Below are 17,064 nucleotides of genomic sequence, written 5' to 3'. Positions count from 1 at the left end.
GGGGGAGGGAGCTGGCTTTTGGCAGTATTGTCACCATTTTTTTGTGAGTGAATTTTGGTATATTCTAACCAGAAGGCAGAAATATAGAATAAATTATTTGTATACTCTTTAATTATGTGAATACGTGTAAAATAAGTGAACATGGATTTTGCCTTGAAGAGATTTTTTCTTTCTTTCTTTCTTTTTTTTTTTTTTTTTGGCTTTTTAGGGTCACACCTGCGGCATATGGAGGTACCCAGGCTAGGGGTTGAATCAGAGCTGTAGCCACCGGTCTACGCCAGAGCCACAGCAATATGAGGTCCAAGCTGCATCTGCCTCCTACACCACAGCTCATGGCAACGCCGGATCTGTAACCCCACTGAGTGAGGCCAGGAGTGGAACCCGAAACCTCATGGATACCAGTCAGATTCGTTTCCACTGAGCCACGACGGCAACTCCTATATAGTTTTTTTTTTTTTTAAGTTTTTCTCATTTTAAAAGTAAAATATCATAGAAAAGTTACATAGTGGAAAAAAAAGCCAAGAAGAAAAACCATTATTAATCCTAATCCCCAGAGAGAACCGTTATTAACATTTTAATCTACTTCCACCTTGTGTTTTTTCTTTGGCTTTTCATAAACACATCTGTGGCAGGTATTTTAGTATTATCATTTGTAGTATGTTATTTATTTATATTTTACAAACTGAAGTTTACAAATTGTGACCGTGTCTCCATAATTAAACATTTCTAAATGGTCTCCTGTTACTGCCTTGGAGGCGATTCCCATTCTGTTTTCAACTTACTACACAAGTTAGTCATTTCAGAGGGACCTGGAACTGAAGCTGTCATACAGAATGGCAGCATTTCAGGACTGCCTGATGGTTTAGGTCCATCAGGTTCTGTGTTTAACAGTTTTGTTCTGCTGAATGGGTATGACTTCCCTCTCTGTCTTAATGCCCAAGTTTTTTTAATCCTTTCTTCATCAGTGCAAAGACTCTGAGTGTGTTAAGGAAAGAACGGAACTCTTGTAAGCCTGTTTCTCTTTCCAGAGTTAGGAAGTAACATGGCAATACCTCAGGCAAAAATGGCATTAGTCCTCAACTCCCCCTTGTGGAAACCTGTCTTCAGGCACCAAATACGTCCAGAGTTGGGATTAGAAGCAAGCTGGCCCACTCACCCACACCAGGATAATAAGGAGGTATTTACTCTTCTCTTGTCTTTGTATTTGGAGTGGGAAATGTTTACTAGTATTTTATCACTTTAGATTATAAACATTTGTGTTTATATCTCATCACCCCTGTGAAGCTGTTAGTCCTTTGAGGGCGGAAGCTACTACCCCTTGTTCGTTTGGGCCATAAGCGCCAGCATGGCAAGTGCTCACCCATGTTGAATGACTGGCTCCGCAGTGAAATAGCGCAGGAGCTCAGTCAGTCTCTCTTGGGGGAGTCATAAAAACAAATCAGGTCCGTTTCCAGTGCCCGCTGAGTCACACTCTAGAGGGAGACTCGTGCTGTACTTTTTGTTCTCCGCGGGACAGCAGCCCGATACTTAGGCTCATGATACTCAAAAGCCAAATGAGTTTGCCCGCTGTCTCTCCGTCATCTCTTCGTCCTTCTCTCTGCTCTCCTGCTCTTCCTCCCTTCCTCCCACCTCCCGCCACCCCGTGCTCTTCAGTGGCTGATTGCTGGTCCAGGCCCTCTTCCTCAGCGTCTCTGCTCCGTCAGACCCACCCTTCTCTTACTCCACCGCAGTCCGCTGGCTTCTCTTCTGTCTACCCACTCCGTCTGCCTCCGTCGTTCTTCTTCCTCCTTTTCTGAAGAGTAGGCTTCTTTCAGGCTCTCCCCCCTTTCCTGCCACCACCAAGACCGTATCCTGTCTCCCCTCTTCTGCTGTCACCTCTGTGTGTGTGCTTCCTAAATAATCAGTTTCCAGTCCTGGTTCTTTTCCCAGGCTCCAGTCACGTATCCGCCTCTTTCCGTGAGGTGTTCGCATTTCCACGTTCTAACTCCCTTTAACTCAGAAGTGTAAAACCAGGGTGGCTCCCCGGACTGCTCACTCCTATTATTGTCATTATTGTTTTCCCAGACATTGAGCCACTACTCCCGAGTGTCACCTTTATTCCCACCTTCTTCTCACCTTTCCTGTCCCACGAGCTGCCAGCCCTGTGGATTCCTCTCTGAGATGTTCATCTCTTTCCATGTCCTCTGCCTCCATCTTTATCCAGGCCCTCATCTTGCACTTGCATTATTACATTGCTACCTACCAAGGTTTTTTTTTTTTTTTTTTTAAATCACTGCATTATCTTGTCATTCCACTGCCAAGCACCATTAATGGCTCCCCGTTGCCCACAGGGTGAAGTCTAAACTCCTCAGTGTGACAGTCAAGGCCCTCGCAGTCTCCTTTCACCTTACCTCTCTGACTCTAGTTCCCACCACTCCCCAGCTGAGACTTCAGGCCAGGTCAGTCTCCCCACTGACTCTCTGCTAATGGTTGTGTTCCTCAGGACCAAACCTGCCCCGTCTTCAGGGTCCCATCCGAAGCCCATCCCCTCCAGGAGGCTTTCCTTAATCACGTTAACCGGCCAGTAGCCCTCTCCTGTGAACTCTCAGCACTGGGTGTCCCTTCTAGGCATTTGGCACTTGATAATCTTTTGCTTTATGGTAGTGGTAGTTTGAATGCTTTTAACGTGTTATTTATCTTTCCTTTTTTTTTTTTTTTTTTTTAACCCCTGTATCTGTCTGATCTCCTGCCAGTAGTGTTAGATGTCCTGAGAGGATGCACTGTGCTGTAGCCTTCTGCTTTGGCCTCGTAGGCGTTCAGTCAACTCTATTTTTTGAATGAATGTGTTAAACATGTTGATGTTTGTTGTTGTTGTTGTTGTTCGCAGGTTAAGAACATCCCCGATGATCCCTGCCACCAATTTCTTCTTGACTTTGCACAGTCAGATCCTGCCCAGAACTTCTGTGGGCCATATTCAGAACTTTTCAAAGGATTCATACAGGCATGTAGAAAACAGGCCCCAAAGACAGATATAGTTGCTGGTTCCACTATTGATCAAGCTGTGAACGCCACCTTTGCTGCTCTGGTGTATCGCACTCCAGACTTATATGAGAAGCTGCAAAAATATGGTAACTTATATTACAGGGAATGTTTTTGATCTGAAGGCCAATTGCTAAGTTTTAAGAAAGCCTATCTTAAGCGAACACTGCTAAGTATTTTGGACCATAAACACATTTCCACAACTGTAAACTTCATCTTGTCATTTCTCCTTTGCCAGTCAAAAGATTCGTCACCAATTTATAGTTAGCAGAGTGTAATACATAGCAAGTAGCCTTGAGTTTCCTAATTAGCAGGTGATTTTTCTCTATCTAGAATTCTCATGGAAAACTCCCGAGAAATTTAATGGAAGGAAACCTTCCCTTGGGTTGTATTCCCAGCTCGCACACTAGAAGTCGTGCAGCTTCAGGTTAATCAGATAACCTTTCTGCACCTCCGTGAGCTTATCTGCAAAGCTCAGCGTTGATTCGCTCTAACATGCTAAGAAATTCCAGTTAAAACCTGGGACATTTAGGTAATTGAATGTGCGGATAACCGAGGAAGAAAATGTAGGTGTGAACTTCTCTTTAGACTTACAGCCTCTTTGTATCCTGAGCTGCTGGCTTCCTTTGTTGAGAGCCTGCTCCTTGCCATTTCTTTTCCTCACGTGCCCCAGGGATACCACGTCTGTGGATTTACTATAAATGTAGCCTGCAGCCTAACGGGGCCCACAAAGAGGGACGATCTCTCCCTACTCATCATTTCGTGAAGAAAAGCATTTCAAACGCAGTGTAAAGACGAGGTGTGGGCTGTCCCCAGCCCTCTGGCAGGGTGTGTGTTCTTTCCACGGCGCAGATGAAGGACGTGCTTCCTTCCTTAGACTAGTTAATCGACTGTTACTGTTGTTGTAATTATTGATGCTATGATCACTGCCACCTTTATTGCTGAGTCCTTTGTGTCTCATATTGCAGAATTTATTTCCCGATGTAAAACATCTCAATTCCTCCCTCAGCTGTTAATAGTTCCTTTAAGAAGCTGCTCAGATAAGTAAAACGACACTGAAGCGTGAGTGATTGAAGGAAACAGCTGTCACATGGAAGAGTGTATCTCTGATGAAGGGCAAGCTGCCCTGTATGGTTTCGGAAAAAAAAAAATTCACGATATGTTTTCATAATCAAATTGTAGTAAGAGAACTGGACAATCTTTGTTACCTGTGGGAACTTTCAAGGGATCGGGATCCAAGACTTATGAGTTAAAAGCTGAGAAACAGAAGGTTTCTGGCTCAGGGAAAGCTCCCCCCTTGTGTTTGCAAATCACGTTTGCATATCACATACCCCTTTGTCTCTGCAAAACGCACGATCAGATGTGACGACTAGAAATATTTTGCCAAATACAGGTTGTTTCTAGAATACCTACCACTGATGCTTTGAAGGAGGCACAGTTGGTCACAGTTCTTTCCGTCCCTGCCACTAAGGGGCTGTTGATGGGTTCTTCAGAACTGAACTACTTGGGGAGCTGGCCTTGTGTAGCTAATTTGCCAATCTTTGTCTAAAACTGTCACTCTTTTAGGTTAGAAACGTATGGAAGGAGTTTTTCAACTAGACTAAGCCGCTCGAGGAGGGACCCTGTTTGTTTTTCTCAGTGCCAGGTGTAGAGCCTGGCACATTCTAGGTATTAAGAAAATTCATTGCATTTGCACTGGCTCAACAGAGAGCATCACTCTGTTCCAGTATATTAGCCTTTGGTTTTTAGATGAAGAAAAGGGGCCGGCCTCATAGATCTTTCTTTAAACAAAACAAAATGTTTTTGTTACTTTTCCAATTATAAAAATAATACGGGAATTCCCATTGTGGCTCAGTGGTTAACAAAACCGGCTAGTATCCATGAGGTCGCAGGTTTGATTCCTGGTCTCACTCAATGGGTTAAGGATTCGGCGTTGCCGTGAGCTGTGGTATAGGTTGCAGACATAGCTCAGATCTGGCGTTGCTGTGAGCTGTGGTGTAGGTCACAGACGAGGTTTGGATCTGGTGTTGCGGTGGCTGTGGTGTAGCCTGGCGGCTATAGCTGTGATTTGACGCCTCGCCTGGGACCTCCATATGCTGTGGGTGCAGCCCTAAAAAGACAAAAAGACAAGATAATAATAATAATACCCATTCATGTAGAAGCTTACAAAGTACAGAAAAGCTTACAGTAATTATCAGCTATCATCTCACCACTTCAGGAATACCTCTGTTAACATTTTTCTTTGTGTCTACCTGGCCTTTTATTTGGGTATGTTTATATGTGTTTTTACTGTGTAAAACCATGTCTGTACCATGTAAACTCTTTGATAATTTTGCATATACTGCTTCAGTCTAATCCCCACCCAGACTGAGCTGTTTCAGCCACCCTGTAAATACTGTTTCATAACTAACCTTTTTTACTTTATATATGTACCATGAACTTTTTTCCATGTTTATAATTATTTTTTAACTCACTTTTAATAATTTTTATTTTGCTTGTAATATGTTCAATATTTTACTTTTAATGTTTTACTCACTTTAACAGTATATCCATTTTTAGATATTCATGTGAAAAAAGTTAGTTTGAAGTAACACAGAGAACCCCTTTCAGCTATTTGTGGTTTAATTGATCATTTCCCCCCCACCACCCCCTCTCCGGGTCCTCTCCTGCCACCCTCACTGTGTGAGTGTCAGGGGAAGACTTTCTGTGCGGAGATTTAGAAGTGAATTTATGCTTAGTGTTGCAGCAGTGAATTGTGTTAACTGAATGTCACCTCTCCTTTCCCCAGTAAATAGTGGGGGCAAGACAGCCCTGAGTGAGGAGTTTGCACAGGTGTATTCCTTGGCAGATGGGATTCGAATATGGATGGTAAGATTTTCCTTTGCATGCTATTTTTATAGTTTTTGAATTTTTACTATGATATCATGGAATTAAGATAAGTAGCTGTCTCCTCAAAAATAAAACCTCAAAAATTTTTTTTCTTTTTCTTTTGCTTCTTAGGGCCGCACCCACAGCATATGGAGGTTCCCAGGCTAGGAGCTGAATGGGAGCTATAGCTGCTGACCTACACCACAGCCACAGCAGTGCCAGATCCAAGCCACATGTGCAGCTTACACCACAGCTCACAGCAGCGCTAGATCCTTAACCCACTGAGCAAGGCCAGGGATCCAACCCTCAACCTCGTGGTTCCTAGTTGGGTTCATTTCTGCTGCGCCACAGGAGGAACTCCAGGAATTTTTTTTAAGAACTAAAGTTTAGTGATGTGAATGGATAAAAAAGAATACTTGAGAACCCTTGAAGTCATGATTTGGTGAGTGTTGAGAATGTCAGAGGAAGCAGGGTTTCGTTGACGCTAACCGTTTAGACTAGGAGGGAAAGCAGTGCTTTAGATACTCTGCGACCAGGGATGGTTTTCGGCAGAGGTGAGGCCTCTCTCCGAGGAGAGGGCTTCCTGCGGTTTAGAAGAGAGGTGCTGCAGCACTGTTTGTGACAGCCGTCACCTGGAAGAGCGAAACGTCCGTGGGTAGAGCAAGCAAGAGGATTGTATGTTATGTTACTGTGATTCTGTATCACGATGAGAAGGAGTGAAGTAGAGCCACGTCTGTCAGCATGGATGGTGCTCACAAGTGTGATGAGGCGCAAAAGCACGTGATGTGATGCTCCTTCTATAAAGCTGACACTCAGACCGAATGTCTATGTTACGTACATAAAGTGTATGGTATGTACACAGATATTTAGTAAAATTAACCAAATGCATGGAAATGATAAACACCAGGTTCAGAAGAATTGTTCTTATTACTTAGGCGTGGCGATGAGTACCTGTATATTATTATTTTATTTATATATATACATTTACAACCACCTTAAAAGTTGTATAGTAGTTGAGAAAAGATCTTAAGTGAGTAGAGGATGGATAATAAAATTGAAGGCAGGAGACTAGTTGTGGTTATTAGGTGGGGATGACTTCTGCTACTTAGGAGATAAAATAATTAGACTCACTGATGGACGTGTGAACAGGCAGGTGGAGTTGAAGACTGTTTCCGGGTTCCTGGTTTGGGTGACTTGGTGGGTGGTAGAAGCGTTGACCAGAATGGGAAAAATGGTCTTGGATCTGGAAGTGGGGTGGTCAGTTCAGCTGGGGACAGGATGAGTATGAGGACATCTAGGTTGTATGAGACATCCAGCTGTAGAATTTAGTGAGTGTGAAAGAATCTACATGCCAAGGCAGAGATAAGGACAACTTCACATCTTTGGCCATAGTTTTTTTTAAAAAGGAATTCGTCTTGTGGCTCAGCAGGTGAAGAACCCAACTAGTATCCACGGGGATGTGGGCTCGATCCCTGGCTTCACTCAGTGAAGGATCTGGCGTTGCTGCAAGTTGCAGCATAGGTCACAGCTTCGGCATAGGTCTCAGACACGGTTTGGATCTGGCGTGGCTGTGGCTCTGGTGTAGGCCAGCATCTGCAGCTCCGATTTGACCCCTAGCCTGGGAACCTCCATATGCCGCAGTTGTAGCCCTAAAAAGAAAAAAGGAAAAAAAGAATATATGAGTTTATCCAGGTACAAATGCACAGTGATTAGAGCATAGTTGGGGCCCAGAATAAACTGGATAGACAGATGGAGACCAAAATGAACAGGCTGTCTCAGAAGAAACGCAAAGGTAACATCATCAGAATGGTGGGAGCGTGTTGACAGAGAAACCAAGCTAGTGGTAGCATTTAAGCTAAAGAGTGTCTCATAAAGTCAGTGACCACAGACAGTTCAAGAAAAAAGGATTTGGCAGCCGACAAAGCACATTGTAGTTTATACCTCTGGTGTAGCACAGGCTAGAGTGCTGACACTTGGACACGATGCCAAGGTCTTTTCTCCAAGACCTTGGTCTCCATACATCACGCCCGGTCTTCTGCCTGGGCCGTCAGCACCGTGGTGCATGCTGTGACCATGGCCTGCCGGCGTACTAGGAGCACCATTCGCTGCCTGGCAGTCTCAGCATCACTTAGAGGAGTCTTGCTCCTTTAGGGTAGAATAGAGATCAAGTTTTAGTCCAGCATCGCCTGCAAACCAGGTATGTGACCCTCACCAGACCCTTCACTTCTCTAAGACCTCCTTGCTTTATTTGTACTAGGTCAGCTTTAGGTAAGGGCCCCTCCAACTCCAGGGTTCTAGAATTTTTTTAAAAAGAATAGGGTCATGGTTATAAATTTCTCCCAAATAACGCATAGTTAAAAAGAAGGTCGTTTTGCAGATAGACCGTTAGGAAGCTTCAATGCCTGGATTACCTCCAGGACAAACAAAAACAGCTCAGTCCTAATATCCTCAACACAGGACTATAAAAGTCCATGATCTCAGCACAGGGTGCTTTTGAAGTAGTTTGCTGTGGCTGCCCTTGCTCTCCTGCCTGGACAATGTAATTATGTGGCCCCAATCCTCCCCCAGTTAGAGATGAAGCAGAAGTCCCTGATGAGCCTGGGGAACGAGGCAGAAGACCGACGTGGGTCAGAAGCTGCTGAGGCGAACCCCGAGAGCCTGGGTGAGTGCCGGCTCTGGCTGCCAGCCCCGCTTCGTCTGTTTTCACTTCACAGAAAACCAGTGACCCAGTTTCTAGGCGTGTGTTGACACTAACTGTATTTTCTAAGGACATGTCACAAATAGAGAAGTGCCAGAGAGGAATAATTATTTATTAACATGATCCAAATGGAGTATTTTTTTAGGAGGCATTAAGTGTTTTTTGAGCTCTGTCTTGTTATGTTTTTCAGTATGCTCATACTAAATAGTCAATAAAATTAAGGAATTACTGTTACTTCTTAAAATGTCATGGTTATGTTATTATCTAAAACTTTTTAGGGAAATAAACTGAAGATTTTATAGATGAAATAATGTAATGCCTGGGATCCACATGGAAATAATCCGGGGAGTGGGGAGCGGGTGCGGGTGAGAAAAGACTGGCCTTGGGTTGACAGCTGTTAAGTCTGGGTGAGGGGTACTTGGGGGGGTCCTTATACTGTTCTCTCTCTGTATGTTTGAAAATGTCTACAATAAAACATTTTAAAAGTGTGCTCATACTGCCCGGGAGATTTTGATGGATGTGAGGGAAGGTTCGGTTCTGTTCTGTCGGTAGGTGTGTATATCGCTGTGTTAATGGAGATATTTCTTGTCCCAGCTTGTAGAGTTTAAGTAGATTATTGTCTCTTCAGAGGAGAACAGGTTGAATTTTGACTTTTTTTCATTATGTTTCTTGCCTTTTGCTTTTAGCGAAGGAGTGTATTCAGAAGAGTCTTCTGTTACTAAAATTTTTGCCCATCGGTGCAAGTTCAAAGGAGAGCTGCGACACGCTGGTGACTGCAGATGAGACGGATCACCTGCAGCCACGGGACCGGCGCCAGAGGACGGGCTCTGTGGCCGGAGAGCATTTCCAAGCCTCGGCCTCCCCCAGCGAAGCAGGGCCCCCGGCCGCGGGAGACAGGAGTCCCGGCTTGGGGGTCCAGCCGCCGCCGCCGCCCAGCAGTGGCCCTCCTGCGGCGGACGTGTCCTCTGCCGCAGCCGAAGAGCCCTCGTCCCCTTCCACCCCGACCCGGCGGCCTCCCTTCACCCGCGGGCGGCTGCGGCTGCTCTCCTTCCGCTCGATGGAGGAGGCCCGGCCGGCGCCCGCAGTGAAGGAGCGGTACCCGGTGCTGCGGGACGTCATGGACTTCGTCAAAGACCAGGCGCTCTCGCCCGAGAGGTGAGCCCGCGCGCCAGGTGCCCGGTGCCCCGCCTCGTCAAAGCCTTGACGTTCATCTCAGAAATGAGCAAATAATGCTTGCGGGACAGATCAAGGTCTGTCTTAGAATGGTCAGGAGACAGTTTTTGATTTTTTTTTTTTCCCCTTTTAAAGAAGTATTTCTTTCACTTGAGGGTTGTACATGATACGGAAATTGTATCTCTGTCATGTACTGATTGGCTAAAAAAGAACTATTTCTTTTTTTTTGTCTCTTTGCCTTTTCTAGGGCCGCTCCTGCGGCATATGGAGGTGCCCAGCCTAGGGGTCTAATCATTAAAGCTGTAGCCACCCGGCCTACCCCAGAGCCACAGCAATGCAGGATCCGAGCCGCATCTGTGACCTACACCAACAGCTCACAGCAGCGCCGGATCCTTAACTCACTGAGCAAGGCCAGGGATCGAACCCGCAACCTCATGGTTCCTAGTCGGGTTCGTTAATCACTGCGCCACGACGAGAACTCCCTAGAAAAGAACTATTTCTTTTGGTAGCCACCAAAATAAGTTTGTCTTATATTAATCCCTTGAGAAATTTAGGAGTTGATATTTTCTGACTTGTCAAAGGGCCTACATTCCTGGACGTTTCGCCTGCTTGGCTTCCCTGTCCTATTGGCCCTGGTTGACCACAGAGACAAACTTCCTTTTTCATTAATTAATTGTTTCATGTGAGTTGAGAGGCTTGTGGCCAGTGGACTGATTTGGAATGCTGCTGAGTAGTGACTAAAAGCAGCAAACAGGTATCGAAATCCTTCCTGAATACTTCGCAGTGGTATTTTTATTGATATGGCACCAGAACCTGGGCGGGGGTCTGTTTTCTCTCTGCCCCAGCTCGAGAGGTTTCTGGGTGTTCCTGACTTGAGTTCTGTCTCCAGTGTTGTCAAGGTTCTTTCCCTGAGGAAGGCCCAAGCCTGCAGCATCCTCGAGGTCCTGAGGATCGCCCAGTGTTGCTCCGAGTCCCTCGGGCAGCCTCACTGCTTCCACCCGCCGTACATACTCTTCCTGCTGGAACTTCTGACCTGCCAGAAGGACTTTACCAAGTAAGTCCAAAGCACAGGTCTGCAAGGAAGACATGTGAGGTCATTGTAAAGAAATCCTAATTGTCTTCTCGGATGAAGGACTCGACCCTTTCCTTGTAGGATGCAGATTTACGGTTTGGGACAATTTATTCTAACACCATTTCTCCTTAGAAAAAGACTTGTAGTAAGTAAATAATGGAACATGTTTATTCTTCTGGATGAGTTTATCAGCTTTCTTTTACTGTCAAGTGAGGATTATGTTCCCCGTGTACCCATACCCCTCATTTGGTTCCTGGAAGCTGCGAGCTCAATTTGACGCTCATCTACAGTAATGACATACATCTAATAAGTACCTCACAAGATTGTTTCAACAACCACTCAGTAAATATTTTCTGAGTGTTGACTGTGGCAGCCGCTGTTCTAGGTGGTCTGGTTTTCCCAGGGGACGGGCAGACAAGACCCTTGTTCTAGTGGAGCTTATATTCTGTTTCGGAGAGACAGACCAAGAAAAAAATTATGTGTGTGTGTACACATAGCGGCAATGTTGATGTGTGGTGATTTCATACAGAGTAACCTAATTTGTGTGGTTGGGGAAGGCAGGCCGAGGAGATGACACAGAACCAAGAGATGACTGAGCAGCTGACTTCAGGGGTGGGAGCCCTAAAGGCAGGAGGAGCAGCACACAGACCCTAGGGTGGGGGGTTGGCCCAAGGAGCAGAAAGAAAGCCAGTGTGCCTGAGTGAGCCAGATAGGAGGAGATGAGGCCTGTAGTAGGCCCATATCATGTAAAGCTTCGTAGGATGCAATTTAAGGTGTTTGGATTTCGTACCGAGCTGTAGATGGGAAGTCTTTGGAGGAATTGAAGCCCAAGAGGAACACACTGTGACATATATTTATCAAAGATACTTTTGGCTACTATGTGAAAAAGACCAGAAGGAAGAAAGCAGTTAGGAAGCTGTAGCAGAAGTCCAGGCAAGAGCTTGTGGTGGTTTGAACCAGGAAAAATAGCACTGGAGATGGTGAGATTCTGGATATATTTTGGAGGTAGAATTGTCAGGACTTACTGATGGATTCGATGCAGAGGGTGAAACAAGGAATCCTGGGGAAAGAAACCCCTAGGATTTGGCTTGAGCAGCTGGGTGGATGGTGATACTGAGGGAAGAGTATGGAAGAAACAGATGAGGGCAATAATCAGAAGTTTTGTTTTGGCCACGTTTGAACTGCTTCTTTCATACCTAAGTAAATATATCAAGAAAATTGACAGAAGAGCCTAAAGTGCTTGAAAGAAACCAGGACTAGGGATAGACTTTGGATGTTGTCAGCATATAGATGGTATATAAAAGCCATGAGACCAGGGTGAGACCTTCTGGAAAGTGTGCAGAGAGATGAACAAGAGGGGGCCCAGGACCGACCCTTAGGGGCACTTCTTTGTTTAGTTGAAGTCAAGCAGAGGAAGAGCAGGCAGCTGAGGAGATCAGGGAGTGGCCATCAAGAACAAAAACCAGCGGGCAGGAGTTGCCATTGCCGCCAGGAGAAGACCGTATCTCAAAACATAGGAATGGTCAGTTGTGTCAGATGCTGATGTGAGAGGCGAAGCAAGATAAGAACACACTGGATTTGACGGTAGTCTTACTGGGGCCATGGGCTGCAAGCCCCCTTGGACTGAGTTGAGAAGAGAATGGGGGTAATGAAATGAAGAGGGAGACTAGAAGTTATTTCAGGAAATTTGGCCTCGAAGGGGAGCAGAGGAATTAGGGTAGTGATTGCAGGGGATGTGGGCTCCACTGAGGGCTTTGAAGAGGTAGAGTGTACCGCGTGCGGGTGGGAGTGAGTCGGTAATGAGGAAGACTCGATGCGGGAAGAGAGGGACCGGAGGCGGTAGCAACGGCCTACGTGGAGTAGTCGGCCTTTGGCAGAGTCAGGGCGACCGTGGTAGCAGGAGACTCAGTAGCATGCAAGTTGGTTGGTAGATTTGGTGGTGCAGAGACAGAGGTATTCCTGTGGGATCATTTCTGTTTTTAAAATATAGAATTTGAGGATAGTTAGCAGCTCTAAGTGAAAGTTTAGGTAGAAGCAGTGGCAGTTTAAGGAAAGGCAGGGAGGTTTGACTATTGTGACAGCCAGTCTGATTGCCTGACAATTTTGAGTGCTTATTTGGAATGATGGTTGTGAATTTAAAGTGATACTAGTCAGCTTGGTTGTGTGGTGTTTGCTGCAGCCACGTTTCGTGGTTTTGATGTAGGCACTCTGTTTCTCAGGCAAGCATGTGGAGGGAGAAAGCAGCAAAAGTTGGGAAGGTGTGATTGTGGTAATGGGCCGTCCAATGAAAGCTGAGTACAGGGCGAAGAGAGAGCACAGCGGGAGTAGGAGATGGTGAACGTGAGGCGTGTCCTGGGTTGGGGCTTGTCGGGATTGAGGAGGCTGTTGTGAGAGTCCCAGAGCAGGTGAGCAGGATGAGAGGTCATGGTCGGAATGGGATGCTCTGAAGTCAGGATTTCAGAGGCAATACAGTTACTATGGTGACAAGGTCAGGGAAGTGACCATCAGACTGGGACGGCAAAGCAGATGGAGGAGAAGCCCACTGGAGGCGAAGATGGCAGAGAATTCAGGGACAGGGAACGGGGCATCGTTCCCGTGGGTGTTGGGGTTGCCAAGGTAACAAGGATCAAGGTAGAAAGGGTACCGAGCTTGGTGCTGAAGTCATCAGTGATGGGAGCTAGAGGGACGGGCGTGACCGGGTAGAGAGTGTTCAATGGGGTGATGAGTGAAGAATACTTCACGGTGCCAGGCACTCAGGTAGTGGTGGGAAGGGTAGTTTTTCTGTTAACAAGGAAGGATGAATCATCATCACCTCCGTACTCCTGGGAAGCAGCCCTCTTAATCCAGGGACATGGCTCACATGCCGTTACTTTCTGAAATTACTTGATTTTTATTTACTTTAGTTTCAGTGACACTTCATTAGCTTGCTTCTCCTCTGCTCTTTTCATGTAAGGCAAATTGATTATTAAGTAAATGATGTTTTGGCAATTAAGTGATCAATGATTTCTTCTGCTTCTAGTTATTTTGGACACTTGGAGGGCTGTGGTGCAGATCTACACAAAGAAATTCGAGACACTTACTATCAATTTGTTCTGTTTTTGGTCAAAGCTGTTAAAGGATTCAGTAGCCTAAATGACAGGTACGGGATAATTTTACAATTTCTAGAGAAAAATTATTTCTTTTTTCTTCTGATTTTTAAAGAAATGCTCATCCAATGTTGAAAATTCAGAAAGACACAAAGAGTAAAATAAAAATAACCCCCTAATCTTACCATTCAGAGCTAATTGCTAGATGTTAACTTATTAATAGATTTTATTTCAGCCTTTTCTCTATATGGTATACACAGTTAAAGGAGGGATGGGTCTTGGGTCATCTAAGAATCCGTAACCTGTTATTTTCAGTTTTTGATGTATTATGTGCAGTTTTAAAAACTTGAATGTATGAGTTCCCGTTGCGGCTCCAGCAGTAATGAACCCGACTAGTACCTATGAAGATGCAGGTTCGATCCCTGGCCTCATTCAGTGGGTTAAAGGATCCAGCATTGCCGTGAGCTGTGGCGTAAGTCACAGATGTGGCTCGGATCCTACATTGCTGTGGCTGTGGTGTAGGCTGGCAGCTGCAGCTCTGATTCAGCCCCTAACCTGGGAACCTCCATTTGCCATGGATGCAGCCCTAAAAAACAAATTAGAGACCTTGAATGTAAAGCCATTCCCCATTCTCCTCTATGGTAAGTGGTTTGGACACAACTGGTTCTTTTCTATATCTAAGCGGCATAACCTGGGTTAATAGGGGCTGGCCTTGACCTTGTTACGTATCAGAGGTGATTTTTACTTTACCATGAAATGTCCCCTGTGATAGTCCAGACGGGGGCATGCTTCTTTATGCTTTCAGTACTCTTTTGCTTCAGCTGTCCTTGGAAGAGGGTTTGTATGGAGTCTGAGAAATTTGAAAGGTGATTACAAGAAACTCAAACGAGGAGTTCCCGTCCTGGCGCAGTGGTTAACGAATCCGACTAGGAACCATGAGGTTGAGGGTTCAGTCCCTGCCCTTGCTCAGTGGGTTAAGGATCCAGCGTTGCCGTGAGCTGTGGTGTAGGTTGCAGACGCGGCTCGGATCCCGCGTTGCTGTGGCTCTGGCGTAGGCCGGCGGCTACAGCTCCGATTCGACCCCTAGCCTGGGAACCTCCATATGCCGAGGGAGCGGCCCAAGAAATGGCAAAAAAACAAAAAAAAAAACAACAAAAAAAAACAAAAATAAAGAAAAGAAACTCAAACAAGAACCTGGCCTTCCCTTCCTCTTTCCACTGACAGACATACCAGGTCTCTGACTGTTTCTGTCGTCTCCGTTGGTGATGGGCAGTTTTGGTAACTTTCACTTCGTGGCTTCTTCAGGTCCTTGTTGCCTGCCTTGTCCTGTGTCCAGACGGCCCTGCTTCATCTTTTGGACATGGGCTGGGAGCCCAGTGATCTTGCCTTCTTCGTGGACATTCAGTTACCAGATCTCCTCATGAACATGTCACAAGAAAACATAAGTGTCCACGACAGTGTGATCAGGTAAGAACACAGCCCCGTGCTCCGCAGTTGCTGAAGTAGACCGTGCAGAACAGGGATCGCGCTCCAGGGGCCCAGAGCTGGCCCTGGGCCGAGACCCTCTGTGCAATACCCTGCCTTTGCCACATACTGGCTGGATAACCTTGGGCAACTTTTTAAACTCCTTTGTGCCTCAGTTTCCTCATCTTTAGAACGGTGGGTTGTCACAGGACCTGCCTCATAGGATTGCCGTGCAGAATAAGTGCATTCTCTTTCTTAGTGTTCAGCATGGCGTCGGGGGCACAGTGGTGTGTCGCAGTTGTCGGTGGTGGTGGTGTGAACTCAGCACGAGCATCCTCCTCACTTTTGGATCCTCCTACGGCAGTTGAAATGGAAAATCCTTTTCCATATTTTTGTTATACATGTGTGTGCTTTTAGCCACTTTATTAACCTCTTGCACATTATGAAGTTCTCATGGTGGCTCAGCAGTAAGGAACCTCACTAGTATACACGAGGACGCAGGTTCGATTCCTGGCCTTGCTCAGTGGTTGAGTATCCGGCGTTGCCGTGAGCTGTGGTGTAGGGTGAAGGTGCAGCTCAGATTCTGAGTTGCTGTGGCCGTAAAAAGCCACACAAAACAAAAGAAAACCAAAAAAAACTCTTGCATATTATGAGGACTTAAGGTATGAGAAAAAATAGTATGCAGAGTTTTTTCTTTTCTTTCCACTTTTTTTTTTGTCTTTTGTCCTTTTAGGGCCATACCCACGGCATATGGAAGTTCCCAGGCTAGGGGTCGAATCGGAGCTACAACTGCTGGCCTACACCACAGCCACAGCAACGCCAGATCCGAGCCGAGTCTGTGACCTACACCACAGCTCACAGCAATGCCGGATCCTTAACCCACTGGGCGATGCCAGAGATTGAACCTGCAACCTCATGGTTCCTAGTCAGATTCGTTTCTGCTGTGCCACGATGGGAACTCCTTCTTTCCACTTTTAATGAATGTCTCTACCCTGCTGAGGTTCACTTATCCATTAACCATTCATGTCTGTAGAAAAAGGAGAGGATGTAGGAAGAGAAAAGAGGAGAAAATTAGGAGGAAATAAACTGAGTCAACATCAATTTTCACTCTCACTGAAGAGATACTCTGGGAAAAGGAGGCAGAATGTAAGCTGCCAGTCAGTTCCTTATTTCAAGCTTCACTTGCACCTACACGGTCTCGTCCTTGGGAACAGGGACTGGGCCTTTCCCACCAGTCCCCTTAGCACTGGCCCAAAGCCAAGTGAGAGCAGGCCTGAAGTCAGTTTGTTGAAACACACAAATGAACAAATGTGTATTTGTTGGTTGGTAGATATTTTGCATTTGCTGTCGGGTAGAGACTTTTGTATTAAAATTCTGGTTGCCGAAACAAACTGCAATGTGTAATTTTGGAAATCTATAACATTACATCTAAAAGGAGAGACCCCAAGACTGTCTGTTAGAAACGGGGAAACCGAGGACCAGTGCTGAGTGCTGTGTCCAGGTCTTTCCGCAGCTGGCAGGAGAGCCAAAGCCCCAGGGTCTCCTGACTCCCTTCTCATGCTGCTACTACTATGGTGTGTCCAAATTGGACCTTTTTTTTTTTTTTTTCAAACATTTTATTTGGCTCCAGCCTGGCACATAGTAGATTCACCAAAAGTGGCTGATGAATGGCATCATGCCCGGTA

General features: G+C 45.8%; 1 protein-coding gene across 1 annotated transcript in view; it reads left to right on the top strand.

Annotated features, from left to right (window-relative positions):
* The window catches only part of ZZEF1 (zinc finger ZZ-type and EF-hand domain containing 1), a 114,168-nt gene that overhangs the window by 59,530 nt on the left and 37,574 nt on the right, over positions 1–17,064 (top strand). The window contains 8 exon segments of the mRNA XM_047758051.1: positions 1,029–1,177; positions 2,867–3,107; positions 5,807–5,886; positions 8,455–8,548; positions 9,271–9,739; positions 10,647–10,811; positions 13,849–13,968; positions 15,221–15,382. Of these exon segments, the coding sequence (XP_047614007.1) occupies positions 1,029–1,177; positions 2,867–3,107; positions 5,807–5,886; positions 8,455–8,548; positions 9,271–9,739; positions 10,647–10,811; positions 13,849–13,968; positions 15,221–15,382 (1,480 nt within the window).

Source organism: Phacochoerus africanus, chromosome 14 (assembly GCF_016906955.1).
Source record: "Phacochoerus africanus isolate WHEZ1 chromosome 14, ROS_Pafr_v1, whole genome shotgun sequence".
NCBI classification, from domain to species: Eukaryota; Metazoa; Chordata; class Mammalia; order Artiodactyla; family Suidae; genus Phacochoerus; species Phacochoerus africanus.
Note: the sequence above shows the minus strand (reverse complement) of the source record. Positions and strands in the feature narration are given on the sequence as shown.